The 23,454-nt window shown below is 43.0% G+C and overlaps 1 protein-coding gene across 6 annotated transcripts in view; it reads left to right on the top strand.

Annotated features, from left to right (window-relative positions):
* Nucleotides 1-4,736: 4,736 nt before the first annotated feature.
* fmr1 (fragile X messenger ribonucleoprotein 1) overlaps nucleotides 4,737-23,454 on the top strand; it is a 75,140-nt gene continuing 56,422 nt past the window's right edge. For 5 of the 6 annotated variants that reach the window (XM_048544406.2, XM_048544407.2, XM_048544408.2 and 2 more), the window contains exon 1: nucleotides 4,737-4,828. In XM_048544406.2, the coding sequence (XP_048400363.1) occupies nucleotides 4,778-4,828 (51 nt within the window). In that variant the 5' untranslated portion in view covers nucleotides 4,737-4,777. Of the gene's footprint in view, nucleotides 4,829-5,129; nucleotides 5,173-23,454 lie in introns of those variants that run through there. The other variant, XM_059651328.1, reaches the window with a different exon arrangement.

Genomic DNA, 23,454 nt, shown 5'->3' on the forward strand with positions numbered 1-23,454 from the left:
AAAGGAGAACTGGATCCGAATAAAAACAATTTGCAGAGTTACACCACGTCCTCCTGTCTACAAATTCAAAGCCTGCACAGTAGCAATAAGTTTAGAGCAAGGCTCTTGCTGAGCTGTGCATACCTTTACTACAAACTTTAAAGATAGATTTGCTCAACAGTAGACAAAAACATTTAAAAAGGCTCAGGCAATAGCAACCTTTACAGAGATGGGAATCTAAGATTGCTGTAGGAGAAACTGATTCAAATTCATGGAACATTAGCACCAGGACTAGGGAAGGAGGAAGCTGTTCTGATGAAGTGGGCTGCACCAGAATCCTGGTAAAACAGAACTAGGGCTGTGGATAGGACTTTAAACCGGAGATGGGGGTAGTTCAGCTGCATGAAACGTTGTAGAAAAATGTTAAGGAGCATGAAGGGAGCTCAGGAGAAGGTCTTAAAATTTCCAGATATGGAAAGGCTCAGGAATTTAACATCTGATAAGAGGACAACTATACGAAGAGTGGGCAGTCAACACAGGACTGAGTGTGTTATACTTAAATGTACACAAGTACATGAAACAAGGTAAATGAGATTTAGTATAGCTTGCAATTGGCAGATATCATATTGCAGATATCAGGCTGGGAATTAAATATCTCAGAATACATTTCCTATTGAAAAGGGCAGGCAGATGGGCACAGGGAGCAGGGTTGTCTTGTTAATTTACTACAGTGTTACCAAGAATGTAGGGTTTGAGACACAGAAATAGGCTGGTAAGGCCAGGAATTTTGATTTCCACTGGAGTGTAGGAGGTGGAGAGATGGCCTTGTAAAAATGTTTGTAAAATCACAAGCAGGATAGATAAGGTCAATAACAAGGATCTTTTCCTTAAGAGATTTGGGGGGGGGGGTGGTTGGGGGCAGGAGGGCGTTGAAAACTAGGGAGCATTTTTTAAAGATCTCTTTCTCCTCTCACCTTAAAAAGAACATGAGGGGCAACACTCGTTTACAAAACACGTTGTCATGCATGGGACAAACAGCCAGAGAACATTGTAGATGCATGTACTGTTACAACATTTAAAAAACATTTGGAGAAGTTCATGACTAGGAAAGGTTTGTGGGGTACAGACCAAGCACAGGCATGAGGGACTAGTTTAGTTTGGGGACAGGGTCAGCATGGGCTGGTTGGACTGAAGGGTCTGCTTCCATGCTGCGTGACTCGACTCTAAACTGATAGCATAAAGTGATATACAGTCAGAGGATCTGTGTGGGTAGAGTTGAGGAACCACAAAAGGAATAAACCTTAATAAGAGTTACGTACAGGCTTTCGGGCTATAGTCAGGACAAGGGAAAATAAAATAAATCAGGAGATAGAAAGGGCTTGTTAGAAAGGCACTATTACAATTATCATGGAGACTTTACCATGCAGGTGTACATACCTTAGACAAAAAAGGCAAAGCTGGATATTGGAGTACTGGAAAATAAAGCTGGAGAAGTAACAATGGAGAGAAAGAAGTGACAGATAATCTGAATACGTACTTTGCATCAGTTTTCACAGTAGAAGATGCTAATAGCATACCAGAGCTTCAACAGAGTCAGTGGGTAGACATGAGTGTAGTGGCCACTACAAAGGAGAAAGTGCTGGGGAAGCCAAACAAGAACCTAAAGGAGGATAAGTCAGCGAGACCAGATGGACTACACCCCAAAGTACTGGAGGAGATAGCTGTGAAAATTATGGCTGCGTTGCTGGTGATCTTTCAGAAATTACCAGAGTCAGGGAAGGTTCCAAATGAATGGAACATGACCAACGTCACAGTCCTGTTTAAAAGGGGGGAGGAAGGTACAAGTCAAGAAACTCTCAGTCAGTTAGCTGATCATTGGTGCGAAAGAGAGAGCGAGAGCACAGTTCACATATGGTATGACTTTTCTTCAGAAACCTCTCACTCCTGCATCACTCTTAACACTTCCACCATAGGACTTCCCCTTGCAATCACAGAGCATAAAACACTTGCCCATTCATCTCCTCCAAGGCCACATATGGACCTTCCAGTTGAAGCAGCCCCTCAATCTCAACTACTGCAATTGTTGCTCATGTAATAAGGAGATTGCAACATGAGCAAAGCCAAATACAGACTGGGGGATGAAGTTGCAGAACTCCTCAGACCTTAGGAATTACCTCAACTTGTTTGCCATTTCAAAAAACCACTTTGCTCAAGTAGACGTTTCTAATCTGGGCCTGTCACAATGGTCCAAAAACAACACTAGGCAGAATCTACTCCAAAGCCTCGGAGAACAACACAAAGTCAAGGACCAACACCTCCAAATTTTCACTCAGGCACTATTGCCTTGGAGGTGTCAAAACTGAATCCAGAAACTTCCGAATGTAAATTTAGATTTTATTGTCTCGTACTCAAGTACAGGGCTACAGTGAAAAGTGTACAAAGTCACTATTCTCCGATACAATCTTAATTTATAAAAGACAAGATTAAAAAGAGAAGTGGAAGTAAAAGGAACAGATAAAAGAAAAGGATCCATCTAGATTACTCCCTGCCTCACTGACAGCAAAACAAAGAAACACAGTCCATCACTCAGTCTGTGAACACTCCTGCTGTAGCTAGAACATCACCACTTCCATCAGGAATCCAGGCCCAGCAACAGCCTGGAACTGTGTCATCATCTTCTCTCCACCAAGATCACCACGAGTCAATGCTGGGCAAATTTCAGCAACGCACGATCGACTGAAGCGCCGGATCCCGAACAGGGCACCTGTTCTGGCTTACATTGTTGCCACTCATGTCTTGGGACCACCATTTCGGCAAAGAAACTCAACACTGTCCACACTCCAGGAAGGAGTCACTCCCACCACTAAAACTGATCACTATCGATACAGTGAGGAGCTGAAGGAACACGGCAGGGTTAGGCAGCAAAGAAGCAGGATGAATCATACAGCTCTGGACCTTGTATATCCCTAACCATGAGGTTTGTTCTCCATTTTCATTACATACTAGCCCACACCGCTCCTCCAGCCAAACCGCAGCTTTGTCTTGTTTGTGCCTCATTTACTTTTGACTTTCACACCCTTACATCCCCCAAGTCTATTATTTCGCCATAATTAACATCACCTTTTATCTTCGACAGGGCACTTGGGTCTGTAATGAAGGCGCTGGCGTTGGACTGAGGTAGGCAAGGTTAAAAAATAAAAAATCACATGACACTGGATTATAGTCCAAAAGATTTATTTGAAATCACTAACTTTCCGAGTCTTACGCCCGAAGGAACGAGACTCCAAAAGCTGGTGTTTTCAAATAAACCGGTTGGACCTGGTGTCGTGTGATTTTTGACCTTAGCCTGCGCAATTTAAGAGAATTATACAGTACAGATGAGGCCTTTCGGCCCATCAAGTCCATTCCGCCCATGTTACACCTGCCCTCTTACGCCACTTGATCTCCGAGAGAGCAAAAAAAACAGTTTTCCTAACAGACTTCATTTCTGTAGGAGTTACACTAATTACAACATGCAAACTCTAGGTTCCTTCCCACCCACCAGCTGCAGCCAGACCTGCTGCATTTCTCCAGCATCCTCGGTGATGGTTCGCATAAACTTTTCCTGCATATGTCATGCCTGGGAACCTCGGCCATAACAAACCCAAGTCCTTCCGCCGTGAAGGCCCCAATAACATGACCATGGCCACGACTGCCCTACAGCAAGATCCCGCCCTATAAACCAGGGCTGATTGGCCACCTGCCGAGCAACGAATGGCTCAAATTCCTGTCAATCCTTTCCTTAATATCCCGCCCTCCACGACTGCACGCGTTCTCGACGGCGATTGGATTATCTTCCAGTCAATTACCTTACCGTCCCACTATCGTATACTGATTGGGCCGTTGCCCTGGAACGATTGGTCGATAACCATATCAAGTTTCCAGGGCACCGCCCCCCTAGTCCCGCGGCTTCCTTCGCCAGCCGCCAGACAGTCCTCGGTTTAGCCTCACGTGACTCAACACTCGCCAATTTGAAGGCACGGACTGGACAAATTTCACGTCAAACGTTTCCATGGGGATACCACCCACCAAACGTGCGCCGATTGCCCCGTCTCCAAGAGCCGACTGGTTCACACACGTCCATCAATTACAGTGTCCTCCCCACCAATCCCCGGCCGATCCACCCCCGATCCGCGGGTCGCGGTTGCTTCATTTTTCTGTCAATCACCCTCTTTCCCCGCCCCTCAATCCGAGCGCACAATTTGTTTTGGTTTAATAAACATGCGCACCTTGTGATGAAGCGTTAGTCCCCACTCTTCACGCGAGGGGGGAAAAGAGGAAATGTACATTTAAAAGAAAATAATTTGTGCAAAAAAAAGAAATCGCCTTGGCGCCGAGGAACCCGCGGACCCTCCCCCCAACTCCTCTCTTGGAGAGTTGAAGAGCGCCGCCTCCGGGGCGGGGGGGGTGGGAAGCGGATTTCCCTTTTTCTCGTGCACGCGCGATGCCTATGGAGGCTGCGCGCGTATTCCCTCGTTCACGTGCACGCGCAGACACTTCCCCCAACCGCTCCCCACCCCCGGCCCAGCCCATTTCCCATGCACGCGCGGCTCCCGCGCACATACGCTTCCCCGCGCACGCGCGGATTCCGTTCACCCACCGAAGCACTTCGCCGTGCACGCCCGTGGCTTCCCGGGCGCGTGGGAACTCTCCTCGTTCCAGCGTGCACGAAGCGCGCGGCCTCCGCCGTCCCTTTCCCCCTCCCCCCCCCCCACCCCACCACAGACTCGGTCCCATAGTGCACCGCGGGCAAGCCAAGATGGAGGATTTAATGGTGGAGGTGCGCGGCTCTAATGGAGCCTTTTATAAGGTACGGGGAGGGGGGGTGGGTGGAAACGAGGAGGTGGTTGGCTGTTGATTCATTTCCTCATCTATCAAAACAGTTCCCTGTCTTTGCTTCCCACGTTGTCTGTTTCACGCTGATGAGAAGCTCTTATTTCTGTGTGACTGCCTGCTGTCTCTATCCCATTTGATGATTATCTCTGTCTGATGGCTTTTACCTCATGAGTCCCCCCAGGCTTTGCTTTCCCTCTCTTTGGGTGGGCGTGTCTCTCTTTCTCTCTGCTGCTCCTCCTCGGTTATAGCCTAAGCTGCTGCTTTTGTTATTGTCCTGACTACAATGGTGAAGAGGCCCCCTCAATCCAATCTGGAGACGTGAGTGTCTGCCTCTGTTTGGTCTGAGCCTTTACCTTCAGGCTTGACGATTTGGAAATAAAAGAAGGCCCTTGCCCGCATCTCTTTTCTCTTTTGTATTTGGGGAATGTTCATCTTCACACAAGTCTGCTGTGAGCTGCTTTGTGTTTGAGTTTTTTTAATAGGATGCATATGTGGGCGTGCACTTCATCCATGGATTGAGCCACTGTGTTTGGACTGTCCCAAGTCACAGTTTCATGGTTGTTGATAATCAAGTGAAATCTTCACCTTTCTGCAAATATTGGTGTTCACCTTTTATAATATTAATATAGTTTAATGTTTTCTTTAGTAATTTATACTGTACGATTGTATAGAAAGTGTATTTTATGTTTTGTTAATTGGTTACATCACATCAGCTTGTAGTGCTTTTACTACCACAAATGTGGATATGTTGCTAAGGTGATAGATTCCATTTCTAGCTTTTTTTTTGAGGGGTGATGAATTGATTCAGTAAATTGTTTTTTTAAAAAATCTGCAATTACCTAATACCTAATAGTCATACAGCACAGAAACAGACCCTTCAGTAAAACTTATCTGGGTTGACCAGACATCCCAGAATTGTGAAATGAAAAGACATCTTTAATGTAGTGCAGTTGTGAGTGGTTTGAACAATAAGAACCACCTTTGGATTCCTAAATCTTCCTGGCTATGACCTATTCTTTGATAATATCCCATAGCTATAAAATGTTCAAAGTACTCAGGCAGCATCTGTGAGGAGAAAAGTGGTTAATATTTTATGATTTATAATTATTCTGTTTCTGTTGTTATGTTCACTTGGAAGTGACAAAGCAATGATATTGTAGGTGCAGGAATGCAAACTAATTAGTTTTCAATGGATTTTAAAACCTGCTTAGCTTTAGTATTTCTGATGGCTTTTAAGTTCTTCTGAATCAAGCCCAATACCATGATAGTTTAAACTTGCCCTTCAGCGAAGTTGTGATTTAAGTCGATACTTTTTGTTCAAGTTTGCATAAACCATTGAAGTGCTTTACATTCTGGGACCATGATCAGTGTTCAATTTTTGCTGATTATGTGCAAAATAGTTAACTAGATACTTGTCTCATGTTGTCTATGGAGACTTAGCTGTGTGTAAATTGGCAGCTGTGCTTGGCTACAAGACAGCCGTTGCTAATTTTCGTAAGTAATTCCTTGGCTGTGAAATGCTGAGAGACATCCTGTCAATGGCCTTATTAAAGCTAAAAGAAACTTGCATTTCAGGATGCTCTGTGTGGAAATGCTTACACGCTTATGTTTTGTATGAATTTGAAATGCCATAAAAGTAATTTAGTTAATACCATAACCAATGAAGTAAACTTTACAGTTAGCAACAGAATAGTATGCTAATATTAGGCAAATATTTGCGCTTTTATCTATTCTGTACCTGAAAGGAGAGATGTGGAGTTCAAGTTTATTCAGAATTTATTTCATTAAAGAAGTAGCTCTGAGTTAACAATTTTGGGATACTCACATTCCAGCCTTAAACATATTCATCAATGGAGCACCCTCAATCCTATCGGGTAGAAAGTTTAAGTTTCACAACCCATTAGAATGTTGAGTTTTCCCTTGTCTTAAACCAGAATAATCACCCTTTAACCTATATGTGCCCCCACGTTCTCGATTTCTTAGTCAGCAAAAGTAATGTGTCTACCTTTGCCAGCCACTTCAGGCCATGTATATTTCTCTTCTAAATCTGTCTAGTTTGTTCAATGGTTTCCTATCGCAATGGTCATCTCGTACTAGTGACCTTTCTAATAAATCTTCACTGTACAACCTCCAGCACAAGTACATCCTGAAATATTAAAACCAAAACTTACAGTATTTCTAGTGTTATTTTCCCAAAGTCCTATAAAATTGTAATAGGAATTTTCTTATTCTTGTAACTCCAAACTCTTTATACTAAAGAGAAACATGTTGTTTGTGTTTCTAATTGCTTGCTGTACTTGCATTGGTTTTCTCTGCGCTTATGAGGGAGCCAAGTCTCTAAATATCAAATGTAAACGTTTTGTGCCGAACTAACAAATATTCAACTTTTTTGTTTCTTCTGTCAAAAGGAAATAACCTCATTTCTTTACACTATACTCCCATCTTTCACCTTATTGTCCATTATATCTGTAGCCTTTGTGCCCTTCCTATAAACTATGATTCCATCTAGCCTTGTATCATTAGAAAATCTAGATGGCATTATTCAAGAGATAGTAGGAGCTGCAGATGCTGGAAAATCTGAAATAACAAGCTGTAGAGCTGGATGAACACAGCAGGCCAAGCAGCATCACAGGAGCAGGAAAGCTGACATTTCGGGCCACCCGAAACATCAGCTTTCCTGCTCCTATGATGTTGCTTGGCCTGCTGTGTTCATCCAGCTCCACACCTTGTTATTTGGTATTATTCAATCTTTGTCCAAGACATTAAAATAAATTATAAATAGTTGAGGTCTCAGAACTAATTCTGAATCACTACACTGACAGTTTGAAAATACTCGATTTATCTCTACTCTATTTTCTGTCCTTGAGCAACAACTCTATCTGTTCTAGTAAATTAATGTGTATATATCATATGCATGTATCTTGTGCGTTGGCATTTTGTGTAGGACCTTAGCAAGTGCCTTTTGCAAATCCAAATATATTACATCTACTGTTTCCTCTATTTATTCCAAATAGCTTGTCAAATGTGGTTTTCCTTTTGTAAAACCACGTTGACATAATCTAATACAATAAATAATGAATTAATACTTCCGTAATATGTGCCAGCATTTTACTGATATTTGCCAGCTGGCTCATCAACTTCCTTCTGGCTTGTTGTTCCCACTTTACTTTCTCCCTTCTTTCTTGATTAGAAGGCTAAATTCTTTCTAGCCTTTCATTGTTTTAAGAACTTGAAAGTTTGCATTCTTTTTGCTATGTTTTAAGCTCAGTATTGTTTGATTTGTGCTGGAAAATCAGGTGGAAATTTTAAAGACTGCAAGAAATAGGAGAGGAGTGGACTTAGTTCATCCGTCTCTCTGATTAAAGTTATGGATGATCTCTCTTCTCACTGTCACCATATCCTTTGGGTCCCTTAGATCTTGGCACATTTTCCAGGGCTATCCTGCACCGTCTTCTGGTGTGTAAAATTTCAGAGGTTTACAAGCCACAACGTGAAGATCTTTGTTTACATCGTCATCTTAAATTGCCAACTCCTTATTTTGAGATGCTGGAAAAGCTGCAGACTCCCTGGCAACCTTTCAAACCCCTTCGTAATATATCAAATTTATATCCAATCACTTCTGCTCAAATTCTAGGGAACATAGTCCTTGTTCACTCTTCCCTCTGAGGGCATTCCCTCCAGGTCAATGACCAGCATTCCGCATAATACTCCAGACTATTTTTTTCTTTCCTCATTCACTGGATGAGGGTGTTGCTGACCAGGCAGCACTTATTGCCCGAGGGCAGTCCAGAGTCACATGTAGACCATACCAGGTAAAGATGACATTTCCTTCCCTAAAGGACATTAGTGAATCAGATGGATTTTTCCAACAATCAACAATAGATTCACAGTCATTATTAGACTCCTTAATTCCAGATACTTATTGAATTCACATTCCACCATCTGCCATGGCAGGATTTGAACCCTGGTCCCCAGAAAATTATCTAGGTCTCTGGATTAACAGTCCACTGATAATACCACTGGGCCATCACTTCCCCCTTAATGAGACTTGATCTCAGACAGTTTCAGTGAGATCTTGCTCTTATACTTAAATGCCTTTGAAATTTTCCTTATGTATTGCTTACTGTACCTGCATGCTAACTTGCTATAGCTCATACACAGAACATATGGGTATCTCCAAGTACTGACATTTCGTTTCCTACATTATTTTAACATAAGTCCCTTTTTTTTATTTCTGTTTTTTTTCCTGCCAGTTTAGAACATGATCTTCCATCTGCTATGTTCTTGCCTACTCAATCAGCATGTCTTCATTTCTTGCAACCTCATGTATTCCACAGCCTCTTCTTCGCACCCCCTACCCCACCCAAGTCCCCCAGCCCAACTAACTGTATTGATGCAAAGTTGGATATATCACACCATCTCCCCATATCACTGATAGGGGTGCTAAATAGTTGAGACCTAGGTATCAACCCTTGCTATACCCCACTGTTGACATGAAAGTAACTTTTGTTCTTAAGACGTTAATGGATGCTTGTACCTCACTCTAAAAATATGGCTCTTAATTTCTGCGGCCCACCTTAAATGTTTGCCTGAAATCAAAATATGCTACGACTACAGATTCTCCGATTTCCATGCTGTTCATTGTGATTTCAGGAAAAACATAGGTTTGCCAAACATGGTTTACCTTTCGTAAATAGTGACTTCACCAATCATTTTACGATTTGTTGAAAGCTCTGTTACCATGTCTGTAATAGCATATCCTTGCATTTTCATCAGAGATAATGGGAACTGCAGATGCTGGAGAATCCAAGATAACAAAGTGTGAAGCTGGATGAACACAGCAGGCCAAGCAGCATCTCAGGAGCACAAAAGCTGACGTTTCGGGCCTAGACCCTTCCCCTCTGATGAAGGGTCTAGGCCCGAAACTTCAGCTTTTGTGTTCCTGAGATGCTGCTTGGCCTGCTGTGTTTATCCAGCTTCACACTTTGTTATCCTTGCATTTTCATTACTTCTTGTCTGCCTAACTGGCAAATAGCTTTCTTTATTAACCTTTTGTGAATGCTGGCATGTGAGCAATTATTAAAAAAAAACATACTAATTGTTTTATAATAAAGGATAAAGTTGCTGTCGTCTTACTAGACCACAGTGCTCCTCGTCTCTCATTAGAGAGAGATGATGGTGGTGGTTTAACTTGAGGGTCACCCCAGCTCAGGCAAGGGAACAAAGGAACATAGGAACAGGAGTAGGCCATTCAGTTCCTTCGAGCCTGCTCCACCAAACAGTGAGATCATGAAATGTGAGGCTGGATGAACACAGCAGGCCCAGCAGCATGCCAGGAGCGCACAAGCTGACGTTTCGGGCTTAGACCCTTCATCAGAGAGGGGGATGGGGTGAGGGTTCTGGAATAAATAGGGAGAGGGGGGAGGCGAACCGAAGATGGAGAGAAAAGAAGTTAGGTAGAGAGGAGAGTATATGTGGGGAGGTAGGGAGGGGATAGGTCAGTCCAGGGAAGACGGACAGACGGACAGGAGGTGGGATGAGGTTAGTAAATAGGAGATGGAGGTGCAGCTGGGGTGGGAGGAAGGGATGGGTGAGAGGAAGAACAGGTTAGGGAGGCAGAGACAGGTTGGACTGGTTTTGGGATGCAGTGGGTGGAGGGGAAGAGTTGGGCTGGTTGTGTGGTGCAGTGGGGGGAGGGGATAAACTGGGCTGGTTTTGGGATGCGTTGGGGGAAGGGGAGATCATGGCTGATCTGTGGCCTAACTTCATATGTCTACGTTTGGCCCATATGCCTTAATAACATTTATCTATCTCAGATTTAAAATTAACTAGCAAGAATTTTTTTTCTTTCTACATTAATTTGGCTTTTTGATGCATGTGCCTGAAAACTTTTGTAATAGGTTGACAATGTGGTGGATTGTTACTAAGTAATCACCTACCCTGATAGCTATTTTCCCCTATAAAAGCTAATAACTCCTTAAGTTTAATATTTTTGTAATTGGGAAAAAAAATCTGAATTCAATGAAACTGTCCACACAGTAAATTCTGTCTTCAAGTGCATATTTTTAAGGTGAATGGAGAAAGATTTTAAAAGGGTGGTATGTGGAAGGAACTGCCAGAGGAAGTCATTGATACAGATAAAGGGACAGTTACATTTAAAAGACATTTGGATAGCTTGTCCCTGGTTCAGATTTGACACCAAGGCTGCAATTAGGCCTGTTGAACTTGAGGCAATTGTCAGAAAGAAAGATGGGATAGCTACTTAGAGAACTGAGTTTGTGGAAGGGACTGAAGACAGTGGGATTATACCCTCCAATGGCTTTTTGAAGGAATCTATTTTCCATCTAATACTGACGTTAAATTAGCACTCTGACAACATGAAGACAGTGAAGGATTTGAGAGAGGGATTGAAAAATTAGAGCTCACTGTTGTAAGCATGCACATGAAAATCAACATATTTTAGTTGATGTTGCCAAAAAGCATACAGATCAGAAATGGGTGTCCAAGAAAAGACTTGGGGAACATAATGTAATGGTGAGGCAGCAGGAAGTGAGGTCTTTGGAGAACATTTTCTGGCTATGGTTTGATAAATATGAATGGAACTAAGTGACAATAATCCCAGTCAGCTGTTGATGGTGGTGTAGTTTTATGGTCAGCCAGTTGGATATCATTTGTGTTTTCAATACATCTCCATTTTGGTTCTGTGAAAGGATGGAAGTCAGCTTGGAAGAATTGAGCATGGAACTCTGGGGGTGAAAAAAAATAAGAATGGGCTTTGAAGAAGATAATGAAGATCTGGAGCAGTGAGGGTATATTGGAGAGATGTTTGGAAAGGAAGGAGGAATCATGACTTGATTTTTTTTAAGTAAGGGTAAATTCAGGAAAGAGTACCATGTACATATCAGTTAAAGAAGACAGGCAAAACAGGAGCAGGAAGAGGCCATGCAGTCTTGAACTTATTCTATGATTCGACATCGTGGCTGATCTAGCTGAACTCCAAAATCCTACATTATCCCCATATCCCTAGTCTCTACAAATCCATCAGTTTTTATGCTGAATTAATGACTAAACATAAGCAGCTCTTGGGGAAGAGAGTTCCAAAGATTCTGACCTGTAAAGATTTTCTCTCTCTACTCCTCTCAACAATGACTTATTCTGAGACTGCAATCTCTCTAGTTCTGGGCTTCTGAGTATTTAGTCTATCAATCTCCTCTTGGAATTTGTGTTTTACAGAGGCCATCTTTCATTTTTATAAATTAACGGGAAAATAGTCCCAATCTGCTTAATCTCCCCCACTGTAGTACACTGCCCTTATCCCAGAAATCAGTCTACTAAACCCCTTTTTTGCATTCTCTCAATTGTAGACAGTACTTCCATCGTGATCCAACCAAAGCTTAGATAATTCAAATAAGATTTTAATTTTATCTTCAATGACTTTCTAATGAACACTTCCATTATTTGTCTTCCTAAATGTGGCGCGATGGCTCAGTGGTTAGCACTGCTGCCTCACAGCGCCAGGGACCTGAGTTCATTTCCAGCCTTGGGTGACTGTCGGTGTGGACTTTGCACATTTTTTCTGTGTCTGCATGGATTTCCTCCTACAGTCCAAAGATGTACAAGTTAGGTGGATTGACCGTGTAAATTACCCATAGTATTCAGTGTGTAGGTTAGATGTGTTAGCCATGGGAAATGCAGGGTTACAGGGATAGTGTAGGTTGATGGGTCTGGGTGGGATGTTCTTTGGATGGTCAATGTAGACTAGTTAGGCCGAATGGCCCATTTGAACACTGTGGGGATTCTATGATAACAACGCGTAAAGCTGGATGAACACAGCAGGCCCAGCAGCATCTCAGGAGCACAAAAGCTGACGTTTCGGCCCTAGACCCTTCATCAGAGGGGGATGGAGTGAGGGTTCTGGAATAAATAGGGGGAGGCGGACTGAAGATGGAGAGAAAAGAAGATAGGTGGAGAGGAGAGTATAGGTAGGGAGGGGATAGGTCAGTCCTGGGAAGACGGACAGGTCAAGGAGGTGGGATGAGGTTAGTAGGTAGGAGATGGAAGTGCGGCTTGGGGTGGGAGGAAGGGATGGGTGAGAGGAAGAACAGGTTAGGGAGGCACAGACAGGTTGGACTGGGGTTTTGGGATGCAGTGGGTGGCGGGGAAGAGCTGGGCTGATTGTGTGGTGCAGTGGTGGGAGGGGAAGAACTGGGCTGGTTTTGGGATGCGGTGGGGGAAGGGGAGATTTTGAAGCTGGTGAAGTCCACATTGATACCATTGGGCTTCAGGGTTCCCAAGCGGAATATGAGTTGCTGTTCCTGCAACCTTCGGGTGGCATCATTGTGGCACTGCAGGAGGCCCATGATGGACGTGTTATCTAAAGAATGGGAGGGGGAGTGGAAATGGTTTGCGACTGGGAGGTGCAGTTGTTTATTGCGAACCGAGCGGAGATGTTCTGCAAAGCGGTCCCCAAGCCTCTGCTTGGTTTCCCCAATGTAGAGGAAGCCACACGGGGTACAGTGGATGCAGTATACCACATTGGCAGATGTGCAGGTGAACCTCTGCTTAATGTGGAATGTCATCTTGGGGCCTGGGATAGGGGTGAGGGAGGAGGTGTGGGGGCAAGTGTAGCATTTCCTGCAGTTGCAGGGGACGGTATCGGGTGTGGTGGGGTTGGAGGGCAGTGTGGAGCGAACAAGGGAGTCACGGAGAGAGTGGTCTCTCCGGAAAGCAGACAGAGGTGGGGATGGAAAAATGTCTTGGGTGGTGGGGTCGGATTGTAGATGGCGGAAGTGTCGGAGGATGATGCGTTGTATCTGGAGGTTGGTGCGGTGATGTGTGAGAACGAGGGGGATCCTCTTTGGGCGGTTGTGTGGGGGGCGGGGTGTGAGGGATGTGTTGCGGGAGATGCGGTCAAGGGCGTTCTCGACCACTGTAGGGGGGAAAGTTGCGGTCCTTGAAGAACTTGGACATCTGGGATGTGCGGGAGTGGAATGCCTCATCGTTGGAGCAGATGCGGCAGAGGCGGAGGATTTGGGAATAGGGGATGGAATTTTTGCAGAAGGGTGGGTGGGAGGAGGTGTATTCTAGGTAGCTGTGGGAGTTGGTGGGCTTGAAATGGACATCAGTTACAAGCTGTTTGCCTGAGATGGAGACTGAGAGATCCAGGAAGGTGAGGGATGTGCTGGAGATGGCCCAGGTGAACTGAAGGTTGGGGTGGAAGGCGTTTGTGAAGTGGATGAACTGTTCGAGCTCCTCTGGGGAGCAAGAGGCGGCGCCGATACAGTCATCAATGTAACGGAGGAAGAGGTGGGGTTTGGGTCCTGTATAGGTGCGGAAGAGGGACTGTTCCATGTAACCTACAAAGAGGCAGGCATAGCTGGGGCCCATGGCCACCTCTTTAGTCTGTAGGAAGTGGGAGGAGTCAAAAGAGAAGTTGTTGAGGGTGAGGACGAGTTCGGCTAGGTGGATGAGGGTGTCGGTGGAGGGGGACTGGTCGGGCCTGCGGGACAGGAAAAAGCGGAGGGCCTTGAGCCCATCTGCATGTGGGATGCAGGTGTATAGGGACTGGACGTCCATGGTGAAAATGAGGTGTTGGGGGCCAGGGAATTGGAAGTCCTGGATGAGGTGGAGGGCGTGGGTGGTGTCACGGACGTAGGTAGGGAGTTCCTGGACCAAAGGGGAGAAAATGGAGTCCAGATGGGTGGAGATGAGTTCGGTGGGGCAGGAGCAGGCTGAGACGATGGGTCGACTGGGCAGGCAGGTTTGTGGATTTTGGGAAGGAGATAGAAACGGGCCATGCGGGGTTGGGGAACAATGAGGTTGGAGGCTGTGTAAGGGATTCTATGATAATTGCTTGGTGTACCTAACTATTAACATTGTGATTTACGTACACAAATGTGGGGATTGCTCTGAGTATCCAGTCTCTGTCTTTGCATTCCAAAGTGGATAATTTCACTCTTTCCCACATTCTATTCATTTGCCAAGATCTTGTCCACTCCCTTTGTAGTTTCCCTTTGTAGTCTGTGTCCTCCATCTGCCTTCTCCCTCCAGTTCAGTAAATATGTACCTAACGTTGAGGACATCTGTTTAATTCATTGATATAGTTTGTAATTAACTGAGATCCTGGCACTAACGTTTGTGTTATCCCACTGGTTACGCCTATCAACTTGAAAATAATTTGTTCATTCCTGTAAAAAACAAAGTCTATACCCACTGCCTTTTGTATCATGACACCTTTGTTGTCTAAACTTTCTGTTCAATTTGCTGCTGCCCATTTAACATGGAAGCAACAAAGAGGAAGTTTTTTGGGTGATCAACTAATGTTGAGGGAGTAATAACTGATTCTCCTGCCCAGGATGAACTCTGGGAAAGTGGGATATTGAAAACTGAGAAATAATATAAGATTTTAGGGTTCACCTGAACTTTATTTGTAAGACCTGTATCCGATCCATTATAGAATAAGTTAACAGATTCAGTCTAAACTTTACAGATTTTGATTGGCTGCAAAACAAGGCTGAATATGTCTTCACATGTTTTACAGAATTTAAGTTTTGTGATAGCATGTACAAAAGAAACAGTGCTTAGGAAAAGTAGTGGTTTTACAGTCAATCCACTTTGGAATGCTAGTTTGTGTCATTGGTTGTGTGGGCATAGGCCTGCTCCCTTTTCTACTCACTGAAGTTCTCTTTCCATCTTCCTTTTCATGCAGCAAATTATTTAAATCTCATGCCTAGTTAATTCTTATTAATCACTACCCCAAGTGCATGAAAAGCACATGATCAATCCTGGGCTGTTTGGGATTCATAGAGGAAGTTTGATCTAATGAGCTACACAAGAGGACGAAAGGAAGCTGATCAGGTGGTCTGTTATCAGTGACAAGGCCACAAACTCCTTGCACCAATTAGAGATGAGGATTTGAAAGAACAGGAGAGAGGCTTCAGGCAATTTCCAGCAGCGAAAAGAAACACGGCTATTTCCACATTCCCAGATAATCCTGAAATAGTGAGTGATTTTGGTAGATGTGAGCAGGATCTGATATTGTTTTACAGACTAGCTAGCTCTGGCAGAAACAGCTGAGCCAGTTCTCCATCATATCCATTCATTTGTATTCTTTGGACTTGAAACAGCAAAATTTAGGGCAAGAGCCATGGGATGACTGGGGTTAGAGAGTAATGACATTTTAATAGTGATTATGGTTTTGTTGCTGAAGGTATGGTCGACTAAATCGGGAGCTACAAAAGTACTGTAAGTGCAGGGTTAAAGGCTGGACAGTGGGATTATGCCATTCAAGAAGGCAGTTTGCCAATATTTTATCAAGTGCAACCAACGTTGGACAATAAATGCTGGCCAACCAGTGACGCCCACATCCCATGAATGAATAAAACAAAGCACGGTTATAAATGAATTGGGAGGGGTTCTTATTCCCAGGGACAGAATTAAGCAATTCTGGGAGGAAGGGACAAGGGATAGTGCATGCAAAGTGATGCAAGAGAGTAATTAAGATGGCCTTATCTGAAATGGGAAAAGCAAGACCACATCAAATAGCAAGCCCAGTGCAAATACTGTAAATTCCCCAACATGAAGGAGTGATTATAAGAAGGTAGGATGATGAATAGACTCTGAAAAGAGAGCCTGATTAATTGAGTTAATGTTATGAGAGGAAGTATCTCTCTTTGAGCTGATGCATGTATCCAATATCCTCAGATCAACTGAACATACTTCAGCCAGTACCCTAATGTTACAAAGCTCACTGTTCTCTCCAGAAACAATTCAAGCAGGTAGATTTCAGCCAAAATAAAACTATCGTAGTACAAGGGTGTAGCAATAATAAGTTATATATTTTCTGTTTCTCTTCATGGCATAAATAATATGATGGTCTTGTATTGTTTTATGTGCTGTGACAGGTATTTTTCTAATGATGAGATTATTAATTGGTAAAAGATTATTGTTAAGTTAAATATTGTTAAAATTAGATTTTAGGTGCAGTTGTAACAATGCTCATGTTTTATAATCCAAATTCTAAAACTGATCACCATGATCACGTATTGAGTCAGCCTGGACAATTTCCTCATTTGGTCCTACTATAGTACTTTGAACCTATTTTGCAAAACCTTCTGACTGTCTTTGTCATATTGCAATCATTGGATTGTATATTTACTTTGCACCATGGCAATCAACGCAATTGATTTGTTCAGTTCACTCTCTTAGTTGACTATTGTGAGTAATATTTCCTGATCCAAGGTTAGAATACTGTGTGCCTGATTGAATTTTATCAGTGCATTGGTGTTTTTTTTAAGTATCTCTTTTGGTCAAAGTATGAATTTTCAAGTTGTCGTCTGTCCCTTTTGTTCTCAGACACATTGAGCTCTAGGAAAAGGTGAAGGTTTTGGGAAGTATCTTGTATCCAAATGTCAGTAATAGGTGCAGCTTCAAATTTTCTTTCTTAGTGCCAATTTTCTTTATAAACTATTTTGTGTGGCATTTTTCCCTCCCTCCCCCCAAATCTGATCTATTGAAAAACCGCTTTTAAAAATTCAGACAGATGGGCACACCTACATAATCTCATGTTTTGAATGAACTGGCGTTTCTACTGTGTATAATAATCTTGCCACATTTCCTGACATTTTGTTTGTGTTTTCAAGTAAGAAACGAAGGTAGGTTAATTTTTGGAAACTATTGGAGACATGTTATCTTGGGTCTGCATTTACCTGGAATGTACAGAACTCTGCCCTTGTTAAATTATTTGGATTCGAGTTCCAGCATGCAAAAAGTGGGCAGAAATAAAATTATTGCCAAATCTTCCTGTTCTCTTCCATTTCTCCAATGCACCCTGACACTATCTTGCTTGAACTGAGTATATTTCTTATGCAGATAAGTTGTGCCAATTTTAAACAAACTCTCAGAATCACAATTATTACAGTGTGGAAGGAGCCCATCATTCAGCCCATCATGACTGCACTGGATCTAATACATTGTGCCAATGACTCACCATTTCCCTCATGTTTGCAAACCATTTTATCCGAAAAATGATCCAATGCACCCTCAAATGCTTCAGTTGCACCTGCCAGCCCTTCATTTCTTAACAGTGCATTCTGTACCCTAATTACTCACTGTGTGAAAAAGTTTTTTTCTCACATCACTCTTGTTTCTTTTGAATATCACTACCAGCACAGCAGGGTCATCACAGAATAAGATATATTTATGGAGCAGCCACCCCTAGTAGTTTCTACAACTATTCATGACCAGATGTGCAACATCGCAGAGTCTTGGTCTGATCCATTGGTTGTGGGATCTCTCAGCTGTTTATAATCACACGTTCAGTCTGCTGTCTGCCATGCAAATAATCCTGTGTTATGGCTTCGCTATGTTGACTGCAGTTTTTTTGGTATGCCTGGTGCTGCTGTTAGCATGTCTTCATGCACTCGTCATTGAACTGAGATTTCATGATATTAGAGTGTGTGATATTCCAGATATGAGCTCATAGGTTGTGATTGAATATAGTTTCACTGCTACTGATAGCCAACAGTGCATCATGAATACTTCACTTTAGCTGCTAGATCTGCCCTGAAATTACCTGACTTCATCTCCATAAGATTTGACTAGCTCACTAGAAATTATGCATGAATTGGTTATTTTCTGGTTGACAAGATATAATAAGTGGTTTGCCACAGATATTGGTGCGTGACTTCAACTTGTTACAATTTATTTAAATGAATTGGATGTATGCTAAATTTACTGATGCTACAAAGATTGGTAGCAAAGTAAGTTGTAAACAGAGTGCAAGGAGGCTTTAAAAGGGATATAGATTATGTAAGTGGGTAAAGATCTGGCAAATGGAGTATAATGTGGAAAAAATAAAATCATCCAGTTTAGCAGAAGTGTAAGAAAGAAGCATGGCACCTAAATGGTGAGAGATTATAGAGCTGTGGCATGTAGAAGAATGAGTCTCCTAGTGCATGAATGGCAAAATGTTAGTATGCAGGTACAGTAAGTGGTAAGAGAGTCAAATAGAATATTTCCATTGCAAAAATAAATTGAATTCAAAAGAAGGGAGGTTATATTTCAGTTTTACAGTGCATTGGTGGAGTATTGTGAACTGTATTTGTCTCCCCATTTAATGAAATATATAATGTGTTTGAAGCACTTCAAAGAATGTCCGCTAAATGAATACCTGGAATTGGTGCATTGTCTTCACAGGAAAAATTTTATTGGCTAGCCTGTACCTTTTGAGGTTTAGAAGAGCAGGAGGCAGCTTGATTGAAGTATGCAAGACCCTGAGGCACCTTGACTGAATGGATGTTTACTAGTGTGGAAGAATCTCTGCCTCCCTAACCTGTTCTTCCTCTCACCCATCCCTTCCTCCCACCCCAAGCCGCACCCCCACCTACCTACTAACCTCATCCCACCTCCTTGACCTGTCCGTCTTCCCTGGACTGACCTATCCCCTCCCTACCTCCCCACCTATACTCTCTCCACCTATCTTCTTTTCTCTCCATCTTCGGTCCGCCTCCCCCTCTCTCCCTATTTATTCCAGAACCCTCACCCCATCCCCCTCTCTGATGAAGGGTCTAGGCCCGAAACGTCAGCTTTTGTGCTCCTGAGATGCTGCTTGGCCTGCTGTGTTCATCCAGCCTCACATTTTATTATCTTGGAACTGCAGATGCTGGAGAATCCCATTATCTCTAGGACTAAGGGTCACTTTTGTTTTTAAAAAAAAGGGTGCTTATATAAAATAGAAATGAGATTTTTTTTCTGAGAGTCGAGTGTCTTTGGAACTCGTCTTCAAAAGACAAAGGAAGCAGAGTCTTTGGATATTTCTAGGATGGAGGTAGAAACATTCTTGATAAGCAAGGAGGTGAAAAGTTATTAGATTCAGTGGGAAATTGGAGGAATTGTAAAGGTCACATGGCCATCTCCTGCTTCAATTTATATGTTCATAAATAGGCATTATGAACGACCTCAATCACCCTCATGGGAGGGCCTAATACAGCAATGCAGAAGTCAATGCTGAAACTTCTTCAGTTAGAGGTGTCAAGTGGATGATCTATTTTGGCTTCACGTTCCTAGCAGAAAGCCAGTCTTCGGCCAGTTTGATTCACTTCATTTGAGACCAAGAAACAGCTGAAGTACTGGATATAGCAAAGGCATTTAAGCCCTGACAACAGTCCATTAGTGGTGCTGATAACTTGTGCTCCAGAACGAGCAGCCACTCTCACCAAGCTATTTGAGCACTGCTATAAAACTGACGTTTATCATATAGTGTAGAAAATTGGCCTGATATTTCCTGCCCGTAAAAAGCAGGACAAATCCAACCATGGCCATACTGTCCCATCGGCCTCCTCTCAATTATTAACAAACTGACTGAAAGTGTTGTCGACAGTGCAACAAGTGGCTGTTGTTTGGGAATACTCTGCAGCAATTGGCTTGAGATCTGACATGGCTACTCAGGTCCTGATTTCATTCCATTCTTGATCCAAGCATGGACAGAAGAATTGAACTCGTGGGATGGTGAAAGTTCTTTACACCAAACTCTTGTATCACAGAATCCAAGTAAAACTGAAGTTAATCAGAATTAGATAATCACATCCAGTTGTTGTAGTGTAAGTAGGTATCAGCAGTTTAGGTAGAAAGAGGAAAGAGGCTCTGTTGAAGGAATTCGAGCAGCTAGGGACTAAATTAGAAAGTTGATCCAAAAGGTAGTAATCTTTGGATTACTACCTGAGCAACAAGCAAATTGTCACAGGCTCAACAAGATTAAAGAGGTAAACTTGAGGCTGTAAGATCGATGTGGGTGATATAGGTTCAAATTCATGAAACATCGTTTCGTTGAGGATTGATCATGCCTGACAAATCTGTTAGAGTTATTTGAGGAGGTAATGAGCAAGTTTGATTTATTCACTAATGGGACGTGGGCATTGCTGGCTGGCCAGCATTTATTGTCCATCCCAAGTCGCTTTCAAGAAGATGGTAGTGAGCTGCTGCCTTGAATCGTTGCCATCCATGTGCTGCAGGTTGCTGGTGACTGGGTCCATCCAATTTCATTTCTTTGAGACTTCATTGCAATTGATATAGCTGAGTGGCTTGCAAGGCCATTTCAGAGGGCATTTGAGTCAACCACATTGCTGTCGCATGTATACTAGACAAGGTAAGGATGGCAGATTTCCTTCAGTGAAGGACATGAGTGAGCCAGATGGAATTTTTTAACAATCAACAATGGTTTCATGGTCATCAGTAGATTCTTAATTCCGGATTTTTTTTATTGATTTCAATCCGTGGCAGATTTGACCCTGGGTCCCCAGAACATGAGCTAAAGTTTCTGAACCAATACTCGACGGATAATACTACTAGGCCGTTGTCTGCTCGCACCGTACATGACCTGTTTCGGTTTCCAGAAGGCCTGTGACTAGTTGCAGTAAAAGGCAGTGACTAAATAAGATAAGAGCCCAAGGTGTTGGGGCAAGGTATTGACATGGATAGAGGATTGGCTGACTGGTAGAAGGCAAGAGAGTAGGGTTAAAGGGGTGTTTTTCAGGTTGATAGCTGGTCACTGGTGGAGCTTCACAGGGGTCAGTGTTTCGACCGCAACTCATTCACTTTATACGTTAATAATTTGTACGATGAAGGAGCTGAGGGCATTGTTCCTAAGTTTGCAGATGACACGAAGATGAGTGGAGGGACAGGTTATGTACAGGAAACAGGAGAGCTGTAGAATTACTTGGACAGGCTAGAAAAGTCAAGGCTAGGTCAAAGAAGTGGCAGATCAAATACAATGTGGGAGGATGAGGTTACGCACTTCGGAAGGAAAACTTTGGAAATCTGAAGCTCAAAGGGACTTGAAAGTCTTAGTTCAGGATTCTCTTCAGATTAACATAGGTTCACTTGGTGATTAGAAAGGCAATGTTAGCATTCATTTTCAAAAGGGGTAGGATACATGATCAGAATGTGCACCTAAGGGTGTATAAGGCACTGCTCAAACTTGATTTGGAATATTGTGAGCAGATCTGGGCCCTGTATCGAGGGAAGGACATGCTGCCTATGATAGCATCCATAGGAGGTTTACAATAACAATCCTAGGGATGAGGGCTTGCCATTTGAGGAGATTTTGAGGTCTCTGGAGTTGTTCTTGATGGCGTTTAGAAGAGTGGTGGTAGGGGAGATCTGAAACTTACAAAACACTGAGATGCCTGAACAGAGTGGTTGTGGAGGATATAGCTTTCAAGAATAGGAGACACTAGGACCCGAGACAACCTTAGAGTGAAGGGATGACTTAGGATGTAGCTGAACAATTTCTTCAGCCATAGTGTGGTGAATATAAGGAAATTATTGTTGCAGAAGGCCTTGGGGGCAGTAACCATAATACAGTTGATATCACCCTGCAGTTTGAGAGGGAGAAACTCAAATCTGATGTAACAGTATTGTACCTGAGTGAACGTAACTGCAATGATTTGAGGGAGGAGCAGGCCAGCGTTGATTAGTAGGGAAGGCAGTGGAGCAGCAATGTGAAGAGTTTCAAGGAGTAATTCAGCGTACAGTAGAAATCCTTCCCAAGGAAGAAGAAACAAAGGGGAGGACGAGGCAACCATGGCTTACAGGGGAAATCGAGGACAGCATTAAAGGAGAGGAAATAGCATACAATATGGTGAATATTAAAAACCAGCAAGGATGGGGAGAGAGGAAATATGAGAGTAAGCTGGCTAGTATTAGAAAAGAAGATTGCAAGAGTTTATTTTAGATATCTAGATTGTAAGAGTGAAAGGTGTATACAGCTGTGGTCAGACCATATTTGGAACTTTATGAGCAGATTTAAGTCTCCAGGGCTGGAGTTGGATTGAGTCCAGAGGACGTTCAAAAGAAAGATCCCATGGAACAGGGCCTTGTCATAAGAGAAGCATTTGAGGACTCTGGGCCTGTACCTGATGGAGTTTAGAAGGCTGGGAGGGATGTCATTGAAACTGAGAGACCTGGAGAAGACGTTTTCGCTAGTAGTACAGACTAGGACCCGAAGGCACAGCCTCAAAGTGAAAGAACGAGCCTTTCATACTGAGATGAGGAGGAATTTCTTCAGCCAGAGGTTGTTTAATTTGTGGAACTTTGTGCCACACAGGGTTATGGAGCCCAATTCATTGAGTGTATTTAAGTCCGATGTGATTGATACTGATTGATAAAGGGATCAAGCGTTAAATTGAAAATGCAGCAATCTTCAGCTGCTTCATCCAGACCATCCCTTCATCTTAGGACCAGAAGTCAGGATGTTTGCTGATATTTGCATGACATTCAGTACCATTTGCAGCTCCTCAGATACTGAAGCACTCCACGTCTATACGTAAAAAGAACTGGACGACATCCATACTTGGGTTGATCATTGTTAAACCATGTAAAAATGAGGTACGAAGGAAAACTGGCCAAAAATATAAAGGAGGATAGTAAAAGCTTTTTTAGGTATGTGAAAAGAAAAAAAAAATGGTTAAGCCTGAAATTGGGCCCTTGAAGTCAGAAACGGGTGAATTTGTTATGGGGAATAAAGAAATGGCAGAAGAGTTGAATAGGTACTTTGGATCTGTCTTCACTAGGGAAGACACAAGCAATCTCCCAGGCGTAATA

The sequence above is a fragment of the Stegostoma tigrinum genome, chromosome 15, assembly GCF_030684315.1.
Source record: "Stegostoma tigrinum isolate sSteTig4 chromosome 15, sSteTig4.hap1, whole genome shotgun sequence".
Lineage (NCBI taxonomy): Eukaryota > Metazoa > Chordata > Chondrichthyes > Orectolobiformes > Stegostomatidae > Stegostoma > Stegostoma tigrinum.